The sequence below is a fragment of the Tachypleus tridentatus genome, chromosome 13 (genome assembly GCF_004210375.1).
Source record: "Tachypleus tridentatus isolate NWPU-2018 chromosome 13, ASM421037v1, whole genome shotgun sequence".
NCBI classification, from domain to species: domain Eukaryota; kingdom Metazoa; phylum Arthropoda; class Merostomata; order Xiphosura; family Limulidae; genus Tachypleus; species Tachypleus tridentatus.
Window position 1 is genome coordinate 34,591,175 of NC_134837.1, and position 21,974 is coordinate 34,613,148.

Here is a 21,974-nt window from a genome sequence, read left to right on the forward strand (position 1 = left end):
TGATTATAAGTTTATTAAACATATTTAATGATAAGTTTTGACTTATTAATACTAGTTTCTTATTTGCCTATTATCAGTTTCTTCTTTATTTAAGCAAGTTTTTACCATATTTATTTATTAAATTTTTGCTATTTATTTAAAAGTTTATTAAATCTGTGGCTCTTCCATTGATTTATCATCCCACCTGGCTCAGCATGGCCAGGTGGTTAAAACACTTGACTAGTAATCAGAGGGTTGCGGGTTTGAATCCCTGTCACACCAAACATGCTTGCCCTTTCAACCATGGGGGTGTTATAATGTGATGATCAATTGCACTATTTGTTAGTAAAAGAGTAGTCCAAGTGTTGGTGGTGGATGAATGATAACTAGCTACCTTCCCTCTAGTCTTACTCTGCTAAATTAGTGATGGCTAGTACAGACAGCCCTCATGTTGCTTTGCACAAAATTAAAAGACATCCCAAATTATCCCATTTTTATTGGGGATGTGTATATTTATTTCTTATTCTTTTCACTGATATAATATATAAGCATATTTCAAAGTATCAAATCATCAGCTTCTGTGATAGACTGTTTCAGGTCATCCATGCTACGTAAACTGTGCTGAGTTCATTTGGATTAAAATGTGATAATTAGATTATTATATATTTTTGTCTCTTTACAAAATTATTACATTCTTGACGTGTTTACTGATCAGTTATTTTTTCTTTATTTGAGGTGGGTATTTTCTATTCTTCTTTTCACTGATGTAATATGTAAAAAAAAAAGTATTTCACATTATGAAACCATTAGTTCTTGTAGCGTACTGTTTCTGGACATTCAAGTTACACAGACTATGTTTATTTTGGATTGACATGTGATGAATATCGCTTATGTTTATGCATGGGATAAAACTGTGATATCCTTCAATGGTAGCATTGGTCAATGTTACACTTTGAAGGTACATTCCATGTACATGAATTTTTATCACAAAAACAAAGATATGTGTAATAAAAGTAGAGAAATTAGCAAGTGGCTTCTTTACTAGAGTGTGTGTTTTCTTATAGCAAAGCCACATCAGGCTGTCTGCTGAGCCCACTGAGGGGAATTGAACCCCTGATTTTAGCGTTGTAAACCCGTAGGCTTAACACTGTACTAGTGTGGGCTTTATTAGAGAAATCTCACTAATAACTACCCATACATAATATTTGGTAAAAAAACTGTTTATTAGAACATGTAAGAATTTCAAAAACTACAATTATTCTTTTTCATTTTACAGTGTGTGATAAAGGGAATTGCCCTATTATACTTTGATAGAGTTTATTCAATAAAAGTAGAACAAGTTCTTTCCTTTATAATAGAATATTTTTAAAAAGCTACAAACACAAAGGCTTCAACAGTCAGGCATTAACAAGTAGTTATCAAGCAAAACAGTTTTATACAAAGATCTTGTGTTATAAGTATGATATTACAGTTATTTGGATGTTTGGAAGTTTTAAGACTTGCTTGAAAGTTATCTTATACTGTACATGTTTTTACTTGATAGCTTTTAGAGATACAGAAACTCAAATTTATGAAATTGCCAACTAGGATAACAACAGCAAAACAGTAAGAACACCATATTAACCACAATAACATTAAAAAAACTGGAAAAGAAAGATTTTTTAGCAGGACATTAGAAATATAACTCCTGAAAACTCCAGAAGAATATTGAGAAGTAATATGTGGAATCACAGATGATGGGTGTTATTACAAGAAGTTTGAACACAAATAGCAATTAAATTCTTAAGTGGCTGCTTCAGAAATCTAATTTCGAAATAACATCAGAATTTAGAATCAATCCTATATTTATAATACACTCACAACATTAAAAAATGATATAGACCTCCATACAAAAAATAGCCTATTCTTGTGGGTTATAAATATAGGAGAACTCAACCACTATTCTTGAAATGTTTTTAAATGTTATTTGAATAATTTCCAAACATTAGACATGGCCTACCTAGAAAATTTCAGGTGGTGATATTTAAAATTGCGTTTGCAACAATCATTAATCCACCTTTCAAGAAATCTTTGAGATGCAACTGTACATACTGATAAAGCTGCAATGTTATATACAACATAAATAACTAGATCTTTTAAGTGGACTGAAGTTTGAGGCCTGTATAAATTCAGACTGTAAGTAGTTAAAGTGTTCTTATTTTCCTTACATTAAAGATTCCAAACCAGGACTTATTTGAAAATTTCATATACAGTACATTGATCAATCTGGTGTGTTCCTTCTTTATTTTAGGTTGGTATTTTTTATTCTTCTTTTCACCAAAGCATAAAAACAGTCTCCTACCCCTAGAATGTATTTTATTTTCTGTTACCTACCCTTACAGTATTATTTTAGCATTTAAGTCTACTTTTTTAGTAACACCTTCATAGGTTATTTTTCATAACTCTCAATCAAATAACGTTTAAACATTTATATCAACAAGATGATGAACAAAAGTGCAACTTAAGTATAAAAAGAAGTGCATAAATAGGACAGCCTGGATCTAAAAATCTTCAGCAGAGAAGTTAAATGGTTTTGTTAACCTATGTTTAAATGACAGAATGGTAAAGTCACATCATATTGTTAAAAATCCTGAAAACTAAAATAGATCCATTGGTTCTATAGGTAATTTCTTACAATATTTGTGACTACAGCTCTGTTATTTTTGTACGTTTTTTGTTTTAGGCACTTAGAGTACTAAGCATTCTGAATTGAACCTTCAGTATAAACTTTGCAGTCCTTTTGTCTAAATGTTTTTTGCATGTTAATTTTAACTTTTTAATATAAATTATTATTTATCTTACAGCATTTCTTCTTAAGCAGATGTTCTTGTCAGAAAAGTTGCTAACATGAATAATTTCAATGTTTCTGTTCAGTTTCAGACTGAATTGTATGTAAAAGGCCTTTTTACTTATGCAAATGAGTTGGATATGAAGTCCAATAATCACTTTTATTTGATGATTTAAGTACTGTTAGCCTCTGAATGGAGACACATGACAAACACAGTCAGTGGACTGTACTCCAATATTTCACAGCCATTATGAACAAAACTGATTTTGCAAGGTACCAAACAAGTAGGAGTGTTACACTTGACACACACTTCAAGGTCAGCATCAGTTATTGGGGCAGTGTTGGAGACAATTACCAGAAGCGTATATTTTGGGTAAAAGATATAAAACTTTGTGTTGACTGCAAGTGTTAAGCATTAGTATTCTGTGATAACCAGATTTGTCAGTGTTTTAAGCAGATTTTTCGTTTTTTGGCATCCTAATCTGATAAAGACATAGTAGGGAGCACTTTTAAACACCATGTCCAAAATTCCTGAGGTAGGTGAAACCTATAATGATACCTACTACTTAGGTTGAGGACTTACAAAATAATTTTTAAGAACTTGTGATAAAAATTAAGTGCATAGATCATATGTGAAATAAGTTTAAAATATTCTACAAATTAACTAGGAAAGTCTTCTATGACATGATGCATCAGAGCTAAAACTCATAATGACTAGCATGTATTAAATCTCCATTTATTTACCCTCACTGCTAACTACACTTTTTTGTTAGTGTTAAAACATAAACAAAAATATTTAACTTATGGTTAGTCAGTGGATATAATCCAAACTCACCGAAATAAAATAAAAACAACAAAACACACAGATGAAAGATCTATATTCTGAATGTTGGCAAGAAGAAAGGAATATTTTTGGTTAGTTTGTCTCAGGCTGATAACTAGGAAAGGCACTAGTAAGTATATCCTTACTTCATAAGTTAGAGTTTTTTATAATTTAATTTATATTTGTTATACTTGGGCTTCACTAATGGCAACAAATACCTATGTTTTACATTTTTAACATTTTGAATGATGATGAGAAGAAAAATGACTTAATTTTGTTTTATTCGTAGTAAGTTTATTATTTGTGAATCGAAGACATTTTGAACCTTAAAAAATTTGTTTTTCTCACTTAATACTTTATTTCATACAGCTGGACATGTGTGTATGGACGGTCACATACCACTGTCCAATAATGAACGACACAATTTTTCTTATTGGCACATCTCAGTAGCTTAACATAGTGCATAGATTTTAAGTTACACACTGCTTAAATGTTATCATTTGATTGAACCGAAAACCTTGCACTTCTTTCATCATAGCATTTCATTCATTTTATATCTTGGTTTGCACACAAAACAAGATCCTAAAGATGTTTAGTGTGGCATTTGTCTTTACTAAAATATGCTTCAGGTGTCATTGGAATCTGAATGTTTGATCGTTTCATGATCATAAAATTAAACACATCATACATATCTTTTCTGGTGGACAACTTCTTGGCACGTAGTCTTCCTCCACTTTTCTTCGTATCTTTTCTGTAATAAAATTACCTTTAAATTTCATCACCATGATGTGCGTATTTCAGGTTCCAAAGGTTTCTATCATTTTTAAATAAACTCTCTCTCCTCTCTTCTTTCACACAATTAGTGCATTTATAATTAGCAAGAAAAATATCTGGGTAGTAAAGAAACTGTTAACAAATGTTAACTTTTGGAATTACTAATTGTGAGATTCTGAATTAGTGCTGAATTTTGTAAGTTTTACTTACTAATAATAAAAACAGACACATTTAAAACATTTATACATTATTAATTAACCACATTTTACTAAAAAGTTATAATTTTCTTTATGTACAATACTTTCAATCAACAATAACTACAACATTCTGTCTTTAATTCAATACAGAACTGGATTTAACATTTCTTAGTTAATAACATTGATAATAAAGAAGAAATTAAAATAGAATTATTCTTTATGCAAGTTACAAAAAAGCCAAAGATATATTTCAGTTACATGTTACAAACCTGCAACATCTCGTTTTCCTATTGCTACAAGTGCTTCAAATAGTTCCTTGAGGGGATTTTTTGTTGGTGGAAGTCCCTGTAGCCATATCATCATCATCCTGTAACCGTGATCTTTGTAACTTGTCTTCCCTGAAAAAAACAAAACAAATACTTTTTACATACATTGTTTCTAGACAAATAATTCCAATTCTCTGTCAAAATACCTTTATCTATTGTGATTATTATCATATTATTTGTTTTGTTTTTAAATAAATAGTATCATATTTATTATTTTATTAAATTCACATTCACTGAAACATTCAGTAGATAGAATATATGATTCAATATCTGTAAAGAAAGCCATGTGGCTGAAAGTGAAAGCAATAAGTAATTTATTTAACAGTGATATTCAAAATACATAACTTGAGTATATAAACACGTAACTCATTTCCACCACCTTAGGAAGATGTACAATGTATATAGATGGGTGATTATAAAGAATTTTTTACAATTTAGCACTACATATTTTGAAAATAATGTAACAATGGAAGGAAATATTACACAGTGATGTTAAGGGTTTCATGTGAATGTTACGGTTGTCACACATTGTCAACTGGAGTGACACTATGATCTTTTGTTTGATCAGTTACAGCAACTATTCAAAATATAATCCTCCAGCATATAGAATACACTGCATTTGTGTGACAAGAGATTTTCCTACAACAGTATGCTACATCTCATCTGGTATGATGTCTAATGCATTCTTAAGGTCTGGCTTGTTCTGCTAATGCTATGTCATGGCTGACATCAGCAGTAGTTTTAGTAGGTGTTGTTGGTCAGCTTATCACATTGTTTTTATTAACTTGTGCACAAAAATGTGGAACACGACCCTTTACAGATGTTATGCACTCGATGTTATTCCATAAGAACTCATCCTTTAGATTAACAACGTATTGCTAATTCATTTATCTGTACCACCTAGTGACAACTGTTGTACTTGCATTCGTATGATACTCTTAACACCCCTACGCAATTTCATTATCATGTGCCATATTGTTTGTGAAAACCAAAAAGTTCAACTGCAAAGCATTCTTTATAATCAACCTGTTTATACTTTTTATTTTATTGCTGCAAGGTTTGTAGAATATGTTAGTAATATTTATTCGATTGTTTTATTATTCTTATGTTTATTTTGTAAAATTTCTATTTTGGGTCCATTAGACCTTTTCTATAATAGCCATCAAATGGTACTGAGATATGGAAAACATTAAAGGGTTTACATGCAATTCATTTACTTTGTTTTAGTTAGTTAATATAATAATTTATTTGTATCTCATAGGTCTTTGATGGACAGTTTGTCCACTTTTCTGCGTGGATCATACTTCTGCAGGTACTTCTCCAGCCATTGTACATTTTTCCTGTTGTCATTTGGTAACTTAGCCTTTGTTTTGTCTATACCAGTATATGGCCTTCTATGTCTGGGATGATCCTTGATTTTAACTCATTATTAGACTTTAACTAACAATACAATAAAGGTATACACATGCTGTTGTATTAAATAACAGAACAAATACGGATGTTTGAAATTTATTATCATCGTTTCTGTAACACGATTATTTTAGGCACTAGATTATATAATAGTAGATAAGATATTATGATTTATATTTATAGGAAATAAATATTTGTAGTTAGCATTATGTTTAAGAACTGATGTTTAAATGAATGTCAATGTAAGTATGGTTTTAGATTGAAATCCTGATATTCTAACAGGTTTCAAATACTGAATAAAATAACTTATTTGCATACAGTTTGTGAAACATACCCGTGTATTGGTGTTCAATAGCCCTCATATGTTCTTCTGTAAATTTCCAATATCTCGCTAGATGGCGCCAGTCATTCGGTTCAAGATAGCTTTTAGCTAACGTCCATAATACTTGTTTCATGTGTTTGTGTTGAGCATCACTCTGCTCCACACAAAAAGAACTTTTCTCTGCTTGATCAGGAGAATGGTTAGCCTGTTAAATGAAAAAAAGATATACTATTTTAATTTTTGAAAACATTTGAATCATAATTTCACAAAATAACTTGAAGATGTTAAAGGTTAGCTGAAAAATGGTTAGCATGATAATAATAGTAATAACTTGTGCTTTTCACAACTTCTTGCATGAAAATAGTGAAAACACTAGATTTATGTTTCTTATACATGTTCCTTGCTTACAATATATTTGTAGTACTCGGTTATCAAATTTTTCCAATAGCTATAATCTTTTGCTGCTGTACAGAGATGACAGCACCATATAAATGAGTTTAGCACAAACTAGATAAAGGCTAAATATACTGTTATATATTATATCTCAGAACGACTGGTATTAATACTTTTACTCCTTATCCGTAATACCCATATCAGCCGTTCTGAGATATATTTTTATTTCAAGTGGGTTTCTAGTCGTCAAGAGCTATAGATTAACTAGTTTCAGGAATTAAATTATGAAAATTTTCCTTTAATATATAGCTTATCGATACATGCTTATGATCGTTGTGCCTCAAATACTGTTTTGTTCCGAAAATCAAGGCAATGAGTAAAGTAATATCATAACTGAAGTTTTAAATGTTATCATTATGGGATTAACAGATCTGGTTGTATTTCCTGATAATATAATTATTTTAAGGGTTTCAAGGCGTGCCTTACAAATATTTCCTCAAATTTATGTCTTCCATAAACGGAATATTAATGCAAAACATGTTAAAAGTTACTTACATTGCACTATACTTTTAGCAGTAACTACAGATATAAACGTGTGTGTTAAATTATCTAATACTAATACAGGTATGGGCATTTAGTGTATACGTATATTAAAGTATACGATACATAAGAAGTTTTAAATATTAGATCTTCCCATTTTTGTAGTTCTAGTCTATTAAACTTTTTCTTATTTATTGTTTAGTAACAAATATTTAAATTTTTAACAAAAGTGATAAAATCAAAATCCAAACCAATTTTTCTCAATGAAATTTACATGAAACTGTATGCTCTGACAAAGCCTATAATTTATATTAACTGAATGCAACTTCCAAGCAACATGACCTTCACTGTTCATATAATAGAACTTTTTATATCTTTTTTTTCAAGTACAATGACGTATTAAATAAGCTTCCCATTGGAAAGTGGAAAGCACTCTTTACTTCAGATGGTCCTCAAAACAATAGTTAAATAGATCATCTTCACTGACAGGCAACTCTATTTCAACTTATCAAAAACACCTCCAAACACGTCTCAAATCACGATACGTAAAATGTAAAAATCATTGACTACGTAACCATTTTCACGATTAGGCATGCAACAAAACAACAGTTTCAGAATGTATCCGAAATCACAGCCGAAGTGACACACCTCGTTTTATTAGAAACCAATTCTCAACAATAGAATAATACTTTCAGAACATACGTGATATCACTGCTAAGTGATACAAGTTTGATTCACTTTAAATATACTTCCAAGTTATGGTACAAAATGTTATCATTACATTTTTTTTACTAAAGTGAATGATTAAGCTACCAACAATACTGAAGTGACAGGTTACTGAGTATTTTTAATTAATTGTAGAAACTGTTTCTGTTGGAAACAACGTATAATGAAAAAAATAATACATTATAGCCCTCATCATACAACACAAATTAATAAATTTTATAGACGTTTTATAACTTGAAAAGAATAAATGCTGTACATCTCATTCTATCATAGGTAATGAAGGAATTCTCTAGGCCTAAAATTGAATGTTGTGTGACACTTCTCAATAAAGCTTAATTGATGCTTCCCCCAAGCGGCTTAGCAGTAAGCCTACTGATTTACGATGCTAAAAGTCAGGTTTTGAGACTCGTAGTAGACAGAAGACAGTTGTGCAGTTTTGTACTTAAAAACACTCAATCCAAATGCTTAACTGAGATGTTTTTACTATAAATTGTATTATTGTATTATTGAATTGATTGGTTTGGTTTGTCTTCAATTTCGTGTACAACTACACGAAAGCTATTTGCGTTTGCTGTCCCTAATTTAGCAGTAATAGTGTGTTTGTTGCTTTAAAGTTAAACACAAAGCTACATAATGGGCTATCTGCGTTCTGCTTACCACGGGTATCGAAACTGGGTTTCTAGCGTTATAAGTACGCACACATACCGCTGTGCCACTGAGGAGCAGCAGTGATAGATTAAAGGGAAAACAAGTAGTCAAAATCACCAACCGCCAACTGTTGGGATGCACTTTTACCAACGAATAGCGGGATTAACCGTCATATTATAATGTTTCTACAGCTGTGGAGCATGTTCTGTGACGGGGATTTGAGCCCGCGACCCTCACATTGCAAATTGAGTGCCCTAACCGTTCTGAATGTTTTAGTTATTTCTGATTACGTGCAGATTTCATATAACATGTGTTCATTTCATTCTAACTGCTTTTGTTCCTTTGCCATACTTTGGTAGATTGTACCTGTTCTGCTCATGGGAGATTTTGTTGCGATATAGCACATTGTGCAAGAACGTTGACAGCATTGCTTTTTCAATGGTAGAACAGGTGGTGTTTAAATGAAAATGGTCAGTAAAGCAGTAGTGCTAGTCGCTTTGAGTGAAGGCAACATTTCTTTCAAAGTGAGGAAAGTTTGATTTAGACAGTCTCTCTGGAACATCATCTTCTGTGAGTATAATTTAAATAGAACCTTGAAGAGTCGAGAACTAACAGCATCCCAGCAGAGTGATGTCTATTATTTAAGTAAGCTTAGCACACACACTGTGTTTGCGTTTAATGAATAATAGAGATTGTAAATGCTATGTATCTTGAGTCTAGTCTCTGTAATCAATATGTTGAGAAAGTCTGTTAATCTAGCAGACCTATTTAATATAACTTTAATGCTAAATTAAACCCGCCCAGAAATGTCACAGCCATCTATATTTTGTTAAACTTTCGGCCATTTCATATTTTACTTAATATTTTTTTCCCTAAATTTTTACAACATTAAGGCAAATACCATTACTTTTACCAAACTTGTAATGTCACCTGTGACTATAAGTTATCATTATTTTAAAGATCCCATGAAACTTATTGGTGAATGGACGTAAAAGTGATAATTCGTGGTAAACATATTTCTCATAAGGTAGTTCCACTAACTAACAGAAGACTCGCCAAGATATACAGCAATTACGTATTATCTGCTTAACTGAGTTCGTGAGAAATAAAAAAGAATCTGAATACAAGTGTACAATCAAAATAAAAATCTTTATAAAATACAAACACAGTGAAAAATAATTACTTACCACAATGGGAAGTTGTCGTTAATGAAAAGTTAGGTTTGAAGATGCTCTCAGCTCAGATCATAAACAAGAATAAATCCATTGATCTCTTGTTCCAGACTGAATATATCTTACGTAACTTATTTACCTTTTAAAAGTTACATTTACTCTGAGTGACTGCTCATTCCCAATGAGACCCTAGAGAGGTCATTACCTCAAGAATTCACGATTACAAATGGAAAAGATAATTGGTTAACTTCACATTTCACTGGTGACATTGCAGCTATCATTCTCACAGAAACACAAATAGTGCTACTATAGGTGAGTGACACAGAACAATAAGTAAGTTGATAAAAAGAAACTTAACGACCTTCTTGACCAACGTGTTATTTGGAAACTGCAAAGACTTGTACAAATAACAAAATTAAAAAAAAACCCATCAATACAAGGAAATAGAAAACATGATATGCATGCATATACCACATAATAAAGAGTAGGTCATCGATGAGCAATTTTCATTATGAGGTAGTAAAAATATAAATTTTTTTGAAAAGGTTCTAAAAAAAATTAAACCAAATACAATGTTACATTCGATTTGCTTGCAAGAACATTAGTAAAAGTTAAACTTTGGAAATGCGAAAAAATTAAAAAGTGATGGGATATACTGACTATATGTTTTTGGAATTGATGTAAGATATCATTAAAATAGAATTGTATAATATTTGTTGAGGTCACATAAAAATGGCATGGTTGCCTCTTTGCTACAAATATACACGCGATCGAACTTTTAAAGGTGTCATTTATTATGTAATTTAATAGAAATGATATATTTTTTTACTATTGACATGTTGTTGTTTGTTTTGTATTGGTATGAACATACCATAAAAATCAGATAATATAGTAACGGTTTTGGTTATTTTATTTATTTTATTATTTTCCAATTTTACCGGTTTAGTTCTCTATCGGAGAATTTCAAGTTTAATAACATAATAAATTTTATAAAATAACTTATTTTAGGTTCGCTCCTACTAAAGTCATATAAAAGGGTTTGATTTAAACCATACCTGATTTGTTTTACTAGTTTGTTCCCGCTCTACACCTATCAGCAAGTCAACAATTGCTGTAAAACTTCCTCTAGCGGCAACATATAAAGCTGTTCGGCCACCCTGAAACAATGAACTAAATAAATTTTAAGGAATCGAAGTTGGACCATTGTCGTTGGTAAAACATAAAAATACCCTTTGAACTGTGTGCATTATGAAAGATCTATTCTGTCTGATGGTTTGTAATAATTGATTGCTATAATGTAAATAGTATCCGACTATATTCTTAAACAAGGAGCAAGGCATCATGTGGCTGGTTAAAACAATCTTTTTATCACACCTTCTGCGATATATACTTCTGTTACGTATATTCCAAGATCTGTTGTCCCCTGGTGGAGTAGTAGTAATTTAAAGGCTTACAACGTTAAAATCAGACATTTAATTCTCTGTAATGATCACTGCAGGTAGCCCAATATGGGTTTGCTCTAACACAAACGAATTCAAATTTGTTTTAATTTCTAGCGTGTTTAAGACTAGTAAAGATTCTGAAAGCAAGAAATATAGAGTAACGACTCATTCATTAGCGAATAAAAATTCAGAGTATATAGAAAGTGACCTGCCATTTTAGAGTTCCTTATAGTATCATAATACTTATCCTATACCTAACTATTTGGTTACAAATAGCACAACAGTAAGTCTACGGACTTTTAACGCTATAACCAGGGTTTCAATACCCGTCGCTAGCGTGACACAGATAGCCTACTGTACAGCTTTGCACTTAACTGCAAACAAACCTATCAATTTGTAAGCGTTTTCATAATTTAATTCTTTCTTGTCTAAATTATTTCCAGGTAATTAGTTTAGAAACTCAGCATTTTAAACAATCTGTTTCCCTTGTACGTTCAATATGTAATTTGTATTCCTTTCCTGAATGGTTTCAATCTTATAACACTAACAAGGGCTTTTGAGGATTACAAACAATATTTCAGTGCAAACGGTGGATATATATAATTATAATAGTACTGTCTGTTGTATGCCCACAGTTTTGGTTTCACAACAAAAGGTATTGCAAATTAAAACATTTCCAAATGAGGCCTAATGAATGTAACCTTGTGCATAAATAATATAAAAAAAACTTGTAGGTTTATATATATTGGTGTTTAGACATTTATACGGTTGTTTCGCCAGACAGAGTAATGAGAGAGTAGCTAAATATCCAGAATTTTCTTGAAAATTTAGAAAATGATTTGGAAATTACGATTACAATACGAGAGTACGTTGTTGGTGTTTATTAGTAAAGCACAAAGCTATATAAAGACCTATCTGTGCTCTGCTCACCATGGGTATCAAAACAAGGTTTCTGACAGTATAAATTCGCAGTCATACCGCTGTACCACTAGGAGGTAAATTATTGGTATCTTTGATTGATTACCAAATCAGCAAAATATCATAATTCAGTGCCATAAACTTTGAATTTGTGTTTTCAATGGATTAATAAATATCCTAGAAGTAATGTATCGTACCCAGAACTAAATTAGCAAGTAAGTGGAATTTCTATGGAGTAGTTATTTATTTGTAATGTACAGCCTATCATTGGTTATACTTGCGTGGAGCTTGTAATGAAAGGAATGAGTTGCTTTCATTATTATTGAGTAGATGGACCTTGCATTCTGCTTTTTACAAAATAATCCAATTCGAAAAATCATAACAACACTAATGTCAGAAGTGGGATTATTTCATTAAAATAATTAAAATGAGGTTAGACTTCTACCGATACGGTATATGGACTGTATAGAGTTACCAAACACAGAGAGAAAATAGAAAATTCAAACCTTCAAAAAAAAATGTATATGTCACGACAAGTAATAGTGCAGACCTGAAATCAAAAGTTATGCTTCCTCAAAATAGTGAGTTTTCAATATCCACTATATTTAAAACGTGGGTGAATGGCGTCTACACACGAGTAGATCAGTGCATAAAAATAAAAGAATATTAAAAGTGAACTTTAAGATGACCATACTTACTTGAAGCAAAATTGAAAATTTGCAAGAAATGATAAAACAGTGGAAAGACAATAAAAATGATAAAATAGTGAAAAGACAATAAAAATGATAAAACAGTTGAAAGACAATAAAAATGATAAAACGGTTGAAAGAGAATAAAAAATGATAAAACAGTGGAAAGACAATAAAAATGATAAAACGGTTGAAAGAGAATAAAAAATGATAAAACAGTGGAAAGACAATAAAAATGATAAAATAGTGGAAAGACAAAAAATGATAAAACAGTGGAAAGACAATAAAAATGATAAAATAGTGGAAAGACAAAAAATGATAAAACAGTGGAAAGACAATAAAAATGATAAAACAGTGGAAAGACAATAAAAATAATAAAACAGTGGAAAGACAATAAAAATGATAAAACAGTTGAAAGAGAATAAAAAATGATAAAACAGTGAAAAGACAATAAAAATGATAAAACAGTGGAAAGACAATACAAAAAGCGATAGAAATATAAGGGAAAATAAAGATGAAATAAATTGTTTTGTTTGTTTGTTTTGAATTTCACACAAAGCTACACGAGGGCTATCTGCACTAGTCGTCCCTAATTTATTAGTGTTAGACTAGAGGGAAGGCAGCTAGTCATCACCACCCATCACCAACTCTTGGGCTACTCTTTTACCAACGAATAGTGGGATTGATCGTCACATTATAACGCCCCCACGGTTGAAAGGGCGAGCATGTTTGGTGCGAGCGGAATTCGAACCCGCGACCCTCGGATTACGAGTCAAACGCCTTAACACGCTTGGCCATGCCGGGCCGATCAAATAAATGGAAAATGGTAAGAAAGAACTCAGAAGTTAAGCAAAGATATACATGAAAGTGACAGAATATTTGCAGGAGAATTCCGAAAAATTAAATTTAATGAAAGACAAAATGGAATAATTTTTTGCTTTTGGACTTTGTGAAAAGCTACACGAAGGTTATCTACGTTAGCTATCCCTAATTTAGCAGTGTAATACTCGAGAGAAGGCAGCTAGTCATCATCACCACCCACGGCTAACTCTTGGACTACTCTTTACCAATAACTAAGGGGATTGGCCATCAAATTATAACATCCCATGGCTGAAAGGACGGGCATATTTGGTGTGACGGGAATCTGAACCCGCTACCCTCAGATTAGGAGTCGAGCGCCCACGTGGCATAAAGAACGACAACGTTAAAATAACAAAAGGACATTAAAACAAGAATAAAATACTAGGAAACTGAATTGGTAAATGCAAAGTTCAAACTAGGCAAACTTCTCCATGCATCTGATCAATAATTTCAACCATAAATACCATTAACTATGGAATAGGAGAACCCATCTGGTCTACATTTGTTACCACTGGATAGTCACCTATTACAGCAGGACCTTTCTGGACAACTCTAGCTATGTCAAGTTGGATAATTTAGCCACCAAATTCACAACACTGCCCAAGGAAACCGACAGTCTATGTTGAAAAGGTCCATGGAAGGCATATCAGGCATTGGTTAAAATAATATCCAAAACAAATGATGGAGTTACGACCAACATGCTATTTATCTTTCTGTGACTTTAAAATAACCAGCTTTAACAACATTAAATATCCTTTCAACATGAGAGATGTAACAACAACCAGGTATTAGTAGTCTCTAACAAATTTATAGTATCACATTACAAGGGATTTCCTAAAGCAAATTCAGAACTATGGTAAGGAGAAAGGATAAGATTCTAGACGAACATGCTAAAGATATGGAAAGACTTGTCTTGTTTGTAATAATCAGCTGCTCCATGTGAAATAGTGGATTAACTTAAATGTACCAATTCATAGATACCATACTGAATTTAATTTAATATATTAAATGAATATATGTGAATTAAATTAAAGCAGAGTAAGAGCACATTTTTAAATGAAGTTGTCCAGTTAGTTATGGAACTTGTAAGTAAAGTTGCATACTAACAACTAACAGCACAATTTAAAAATTACGAGATTACTAGATCGTAGAAATATTAATTGTCTTTGAGAAATGTGTAAAATCACTCTAATTATTAATCCGAACACTATGTACTGAGAAATGTAGCTTGGAAGAGCATATTGTAAGGAACTGTGGACAAAATCATTCAGGAAATGAAGACTTCTACTAAAGGGTAAAAAAAACGAAACTGCTATAAATGTGGAACACGTGCACTTTACATCCGAGTTGTGACATTAATAATAAATCCACGAGGCGATACTTTAAGGAGGAGAATATTCCATTTGTCTGAGTTGAGATAAAGAGTATATTACTTAAAGAAACAAATCCAAGATCAACTGATTCATTGATGGGAAACTTTGCAACAAGTTGATTGAAACAGACTATACAACTAAGGCCCAGCATGGCCAAGTGTGTTAAGGCGTTCGAATCGTAATCCGAGGGTCGCTGGTTCGAATCCTGGTCGCACCAAACATGCTTGCCCTTTCAGCCGTGGGGACGTTATGACGTGACAGTCAATCCCACTATTCGTTGGTAAATGAGTAGCCCAAGAGTTGGCGGTGGGTGGTGATGACTAGCTGCCTTCCCTCTAGTCTTACACTACTAAATTAGGGACGGCTAGTGCAGATAGCCCTCGAGTAGCTTTGCGCGAAATTCAAAACAAACAAACAAACTATACAACTATTAATATTTGGCCTAATCTGGTTAGGAAATTACTTCTAAACATAAAACAGAATGATAAATTGCTGTGATCAGAAAGTGGTTATAAAGTTTCAGCAACTCACTCTCATCATGGATAGCGTTTTTACAAGACATGATGTGTGAATATTTGACGCTGAGGACGAGTACATATTGAAAATTAATTTCAAATAGCAACATAGATGTGAAGTTAAACTCTCTTCAAAGAATCTTACAGTGTGTAACCAAGAAATCACTGTGCACACGTGCACGATAATTGCATTACCAGAGGTGTGGCTTTCAGTGTTAACAATGATAGAAACATAAGAAAATGAAGACATCTAATCCTGAAGTGCAACTTAGCAGAATAAACAAAAACACAGTTTATTGAAGCCATACGTAGATCACCCATCATGATTGTTTTTAGAAGCAACTGGTGCGAAAACCGCCAGCATCAGAGTAGATTCCATCACAAATAAATCAACTTGTTAAAGACTCCGAGATTCCTGTTGAAATCACTTCCAGAGTATCAACATAGATACAATAATTAGTGGATTCCCTCGACTATATACCCGAAAACAACGCTCCCATTGAGAAAAACAACAAGTATTGATAAAGAAAGAAGTTATTCTATCTTCCTACCATAAGTCACGGTAAAGAAAATCACCAAAAATGGTTAGAGACGAACAGTTTAGGTTACGTTAAATAAGTAAAAAAAGATTTTTTTGTTAATTAAACTTATGATTGTTACTTTCTTTCAAACATATTATTAGTGACTGTCTGTACGAATACTGACGTCGCTAAGTTTCAAGAGTCGCTTTAATGTTAAATATGGAAGTTTAAATGAAGTTTAATGTGCCAATCCAGAGAGGGAACAGTGTTGTGAGCTATGTTTGTCTTTTAATTTAGACTTTTAAGGTTGTTTCGCCAGAGGGAATGTTAACGTGACGTGATAAGCGCATAGCGTAGCGTTGAACTATTTTGAACTGGTTCAAGACAGGTTGTTGAGATTGTTTTTTTTTTTTTTAAACTTTGCACAAAGCTACTCGAGGGCTATCTGTGCTAGCCGTCCCTAATTTAATAGTATAAGACTAGAAGGAAGGCAGCTAGTCATCACCACCCACCGCCAACTCTTGGGCTACTCTTTTACCAACGAATAGTGGGATTGACCGCCACATTATAACGCACCCACGGCTGAAAGGGCGAGCATGTTTGGCGCGACGGGGATGCGAACCCGCGACCCTCAGATTACGAGTCGCACGCCTTAACACGCTTGGCCATGCTGGGCCTGAGATTGTTGAGCAGTACAGTTAATTCATCTCTGTGAATTCTGTGTTGGCGTTTCCAAGAAAATATTACACCTACGAGAAAATTAGAAAGTGAAATTTCTTTTGATACGTTATATATTTATGAAGTTGGGCCTATCGTTAGTTAGGTGGAGCTCTTAGTCAGAGAAATGAAACTGCTTTTATCATTAGCGCACTATAATTTGCATTATTCTGTTTACCCAATACACTAAAAGAAATCCTTACAGCAACTAAAAGCGTTACAGCAATACATATCTAGCAATGACACCATATGAACTAATAGCGTCATGTAGCTTAAAATATCGTCAGTAAATATCAAACTATAGAAAAGCAAAATATATATTTAAAAATTCCCAATACAACAAACATATATTTAAATGCTACTGTATTATATCAGTGTGTAGCAACTGATAACTGCGTAACTTTTTCTATTACAATATTCACCTTTTCCGTAATTTTGAAGTCTGCCCCACTGGTTAGTAAAACTTCAGCAACTTCTGTAAACCCAAGTTCTGCTGCTAAATGAAGTGGGGTTTGTAACCTCTATTGAAATATGAAGGTATAAAAAGAACGAATAGGTTAATATATAAATAACTACATTAAAGTAAAGAAATAACTGAAAACGACAGTAAGAAAATTATATTCTGCTCGCTGTCTTTTACTACAGCAATTCATTTTTGTAACTCTGGCAGAACGATGTGTGTAAACATTTTTCACAGTCCTTACAAAAAACATATTTATATTTCTTCCACTATACAAGCAGAAAAGCTCACTAAGTATGCATTAGCAAAGACAGACATGTTGGTATTATTCACATCTAAATGATATGAGTAGCATAATCTGTTTAACAAGAGAATGTTTCATATAACTCATGAACTGTGGCAAGCTTAAGTTAAAGTTGATCGAATTAATGACTATAAATGTCATGACAAGTAAGCTTCCTTGACCTTATATATATAGCATACAGTATATATAGCATACAGGTGTATGTAGAATACACCAAGAAAACGTAAACATAATTACAAATTTTTCCTTACTAATACAGTTAACACTATTTTTTTATGCTGATGAAAGTGTTAGAACAAAGACATACTTTTACTGACTGTCAAACTGATATCGGTGCATTTTTTTGATATTTGGTTAAATTTTGGTGTAGCAATACATGTGTATCTTGCATTTTGATAAACTACTGAAAATAAACCAAATCAAAGATTAAATGTTGGATGCGAAGTTGTGATTTTGAAATAAGTACAAACATGATAAACACGAGAAAGACAAAGTTAATTGCAATAAATAAATGAAATAGTTGCAGACGTGTAAATTTTAAAATTTTAAATTATAAAATTAACAGCACAGTGTTTCCTTATTTCATTTTTTACTCCTGTTTGGAACATTGTAAAGGGGTTAACATGAGTCAGAGAGAAAAGTTTGACTTAAAAAAATCTCAGAAAGAAAAGATAAACAAAACAGCGTACAGATGTGAAGTGGTCTTACAAATCAGAGGCAGGGTGGGGTGTGCACTTTCATCGTTAGGACTCTCATCTGACACGAGTTATTCATTACAACTCAGAGGCAGGATGGGGTATGCACTTTCATCGTTAGGACTCTCATCTGACACGAGTTATTCACCAAAAACTTGAAGCTGATCAATGATATATTCAAGATAAACCAAAATTAACATTGAACAGATTTCTATTGCCAAACTTTTCAAACTGATTTACAAATATCTCATCACAAAATACCCTTATTATAATTATAATTATGAGACATAGGTGATAAACGTTGGTGCACAGGGAATTAATTGCCAAGACGGAGTTAACCACACTTTATTTTTATATCCTAATGACATTTCATTAAATCTCATTTTAAGTCGCAGCAGTCGTACTACGTTTTAAAATGATAACAAGAAATAAAGTGTTTTATTTAAAGTATCCAATGATAACGTCATCTATCACATATCATACGGGTTTTTTTCTTCCCCAACTTTAGCTAATATCGAGTCTCAAACCTTCGTCTGCTGACCCCTGTATGAGCTATGTATCTGAAGTGTCAGAGTTTAGTTGAAATGGTTTGATTTAGTTTACTTAATCTGATGTTATGTCTGCTGACCCCTGTATGAGCTATGTATCTGAAGTGTCAGAGTTTAGTTGAAATGGTTTGATTTAGTTTACTTAATATGATGTTATGTCTGCTGACCCCTGTATGAGCTATGTATCTGAAGTGTCAGAGTTTAGTTGAAATGGTTTGATTTAGTTTACTTAATCTGATGTTATGTCTGCTGACCCCTGTATGAGCTATGTATCTGAAGTGTCAGAGTTTAGTTGAAATGGTTTGATTTAGTTTACTTAATCTGATGTTATGTCTGCTGACCCTGTATGAGCTATGTATCTGAAGTGTCAGAGTTTAGTTGAAATGGTTTGATTTAGTTTACTTAATCTGATGTTATGTCTGCTGACCCCTGTATGAGCTATGTATCTGAAGTGTCAGAGTTTAGTTGAAATGGTATGATTTAGTTTACTTAATCTGATGTTATGTCTGCTGACCCCTGTATGAGCTATGTATCTGAAGTGTCAGAGTTTAGTTGAAATGGTATGATTTAGTTTACTTAATCTGATGTTATGTCTGCTGACCCCTGTAAGCTATGTATCTGAAGTGTCAGAGTTTAGTTGAAATCTTAATCTGATGTTACGTCTGCTGACCCCTGTATGAGCTATGTATCTGAAGTGTCAGAGTTTAGTTGAAACGGTATGATTTAGTTTACTTAATCTGATGTTATGTCTGCTTACCCCTGTGTGAACTATGTATCTGAAGTGTCAGAGTTTAGTTGAAATGGTATGATTTAGTTTACTTAATCTGATGTTACGCCTGCTGACCCCTGTATGAGCTATGTATCTGAAGTGTCAGAGTTTAGTTGAAATGGTATGATTTAGTTTACTTAATCTGATGTTATTCCTTTTCCACACTCGAAGAGCCAAGCATCAAGTATGTTACAATGATTATCGTAATGAGGCCGAAAACTGTGATACCATCCCTCAAGCCAACAGAACGACTCCAAACAACGTATGGTAATTATAGCAACGCCATATACACGTATATAAGTTTCCAAGTAACTAGTGCAATATTTTTTATGATACGTTAACACCTTCCTCTCTTGTTGATTTGTTTTCACTTCATATAAATATACTGACACAAAATAATTATCGCTATTTATTTTTACAAATAAAAGTTGACGTAGCTGTGTATTTCTAATGACAAGCTCATAAGTGTATTTTGAGAACCCTAAAACACTATATATATAATTAGATAGTTGTCTCAATAGAAACGTCTTTATTGCTTTGATAAATGTATATAAAGAACTACATATCTGTTTAGCCAGACATTAAGCATAGGTTGCGTCTATATATTTTATACATGAACTATACATTAAAAACCATCTCAATTCGAATAACATGTATTATATGCAGCATGAAAATGTTGTATATACTAAATATTACTTGACTTACGTTATTGGTGACATTTGCTGACGCATTCTTCTGAAGCAACAACCTGACCATATGTGGATAGTTCCCCATAACAGCAAGATGAAGAGGCAGGTTTCCATGCTGGAAATATTAGGATCGAAATGTAAAAAAGGATAATATTAATATAACATTATATAACTGGTCGAGTTTTACTTTTACTGTTGCAGCAATTACCTACCTAACAAATTCAAACACTGGAATTCTTCATAAGTTTTTGTTTACTATTTTAATAATCTGACAGAAGGATCATTCTCAATAAATCCATAGTTTTACTGTAAACCTAGTTTATCTTCACTGTTCATAATTATTTTGTATCCTTAACATTGATGTAAGTATTTATTGGGCTTTGATTTTAAAGTTTACTTTTGGGTACAGTTCATGAGATGCATTATGGAATAATGTGCATCATTTGATATTTAGTGTCTTTTTCTGGTGTTTGTTTTCAGATAGAAATCTACTAAAATAAACCAGCTCGACAGGTTTGATGCATGGCTGAGGGTGAAACGTTCCCATCGTGCCGTCTTACCCCACAATAGTGCATGTGTTCTTTGACGCCATTACTTTAAATAATATGTAACTTATTTATAGTGCACAGCCTTCTCGATTTCTACTGCACGTTGAAGAAAGTTATTTCTTATAATTAGATGCCTTGTTGTCAATGAATGTTTTTTCTAGTAATGATGTTTATGATAAAAAAAAGTTCATTTTATTAAAAAAATCGTATTTTAACGACACTCATGTTAACTGTTGAAAGCCACATTCAAAATTCAATTGGCCGGCTCACTCTGCCTTTTCCTAACATGAAATATGTGATTTCAAAAAGACTAATTTCTAATTTTATGAGTGTCTCCCGCGGGGACAGCGATAGGCCCGCGAATTTACAACCCTAAAATCAGGAGTTCGATTTCCCTCAATGACCAAAGAAGATATTCCGATGTATCTTTGCTATAAGAAAACACACATATACATACGAGTTTAAGACAAAATATATGAACTGTAATTTAGAGTTTGATTAAAATTCCATTTACATGTCGTTTTTCAAGTAGTCTCGAAATTGAAGATATAACAAAATGCTTTAAGAGAAAAACAAACACCAGGTTAGGTTTCATACCTTATCCTTACTATTAAGGCTTGCACCAAAGTCTAGTAAAGTCGTAACTACTTCAATGTGTCCTAAAGATGCGGCAATGTGTAGAGGAGTTCGTTCCTTCTGCTGTTAAACGAACAAAAATTATAGTAATTCGTACAACTGAAACTTTTGTATGTAAAGGCCTTAAGAGAAAAATGCGTTGAACTATTTAT

General features: G+C 32.4%; 1 protein-coding gene across 2 annotated transcripts in view; it reads right to left on the reverse strand.

Annotated features, from left to right (window-relative positions):
- Positions 1-1,189: 1,189 nt before the first annotated feature.
- The window catches only part of LOC143238979 (uncharacterized), a 52,930-nt gene continuing 32,145 nt past the window's right edge, over positions 1,190-21,974 (reverse strand). Inside the window, exons 9-15 of one of the 2 annotated variants that reach the window (XM_076479668.1) lie at positions 21,784-21,882; positions 20,655-20,753; positions 17,596-17,694; positions 11,193-11,294; positions 6,671-6,863; positions 4,870-4,998; positions 1,190-4,380 (exon numbers count right to left, since the gene is read on the reverse strand). In XM_076479668.1, the coding sequence (XP_076335783.1) occupies positions 4,295-4,380; positions 4,870-4,998; positions 6,671-6,863; positions 11,193-11,294; positions 17,596-17,694; positions 20,655-20,753; positions 21,784-21,882 (807 nt within the window). In that variant the 3' untranslated portion in view covers positions 1,190-4,294. Of the gene's footprint in view, positions 4,381-4,869; positions 4,999-6,670; positions 6,864-11,192; positions 11,295-17,595; positions 17,695-20,654; positions 20,754-21,783; positions 21,886-21,974 lie in introns of both variants that reach the window. The other variant, XM_076479667.1, reaches the window with a different exon arrangement.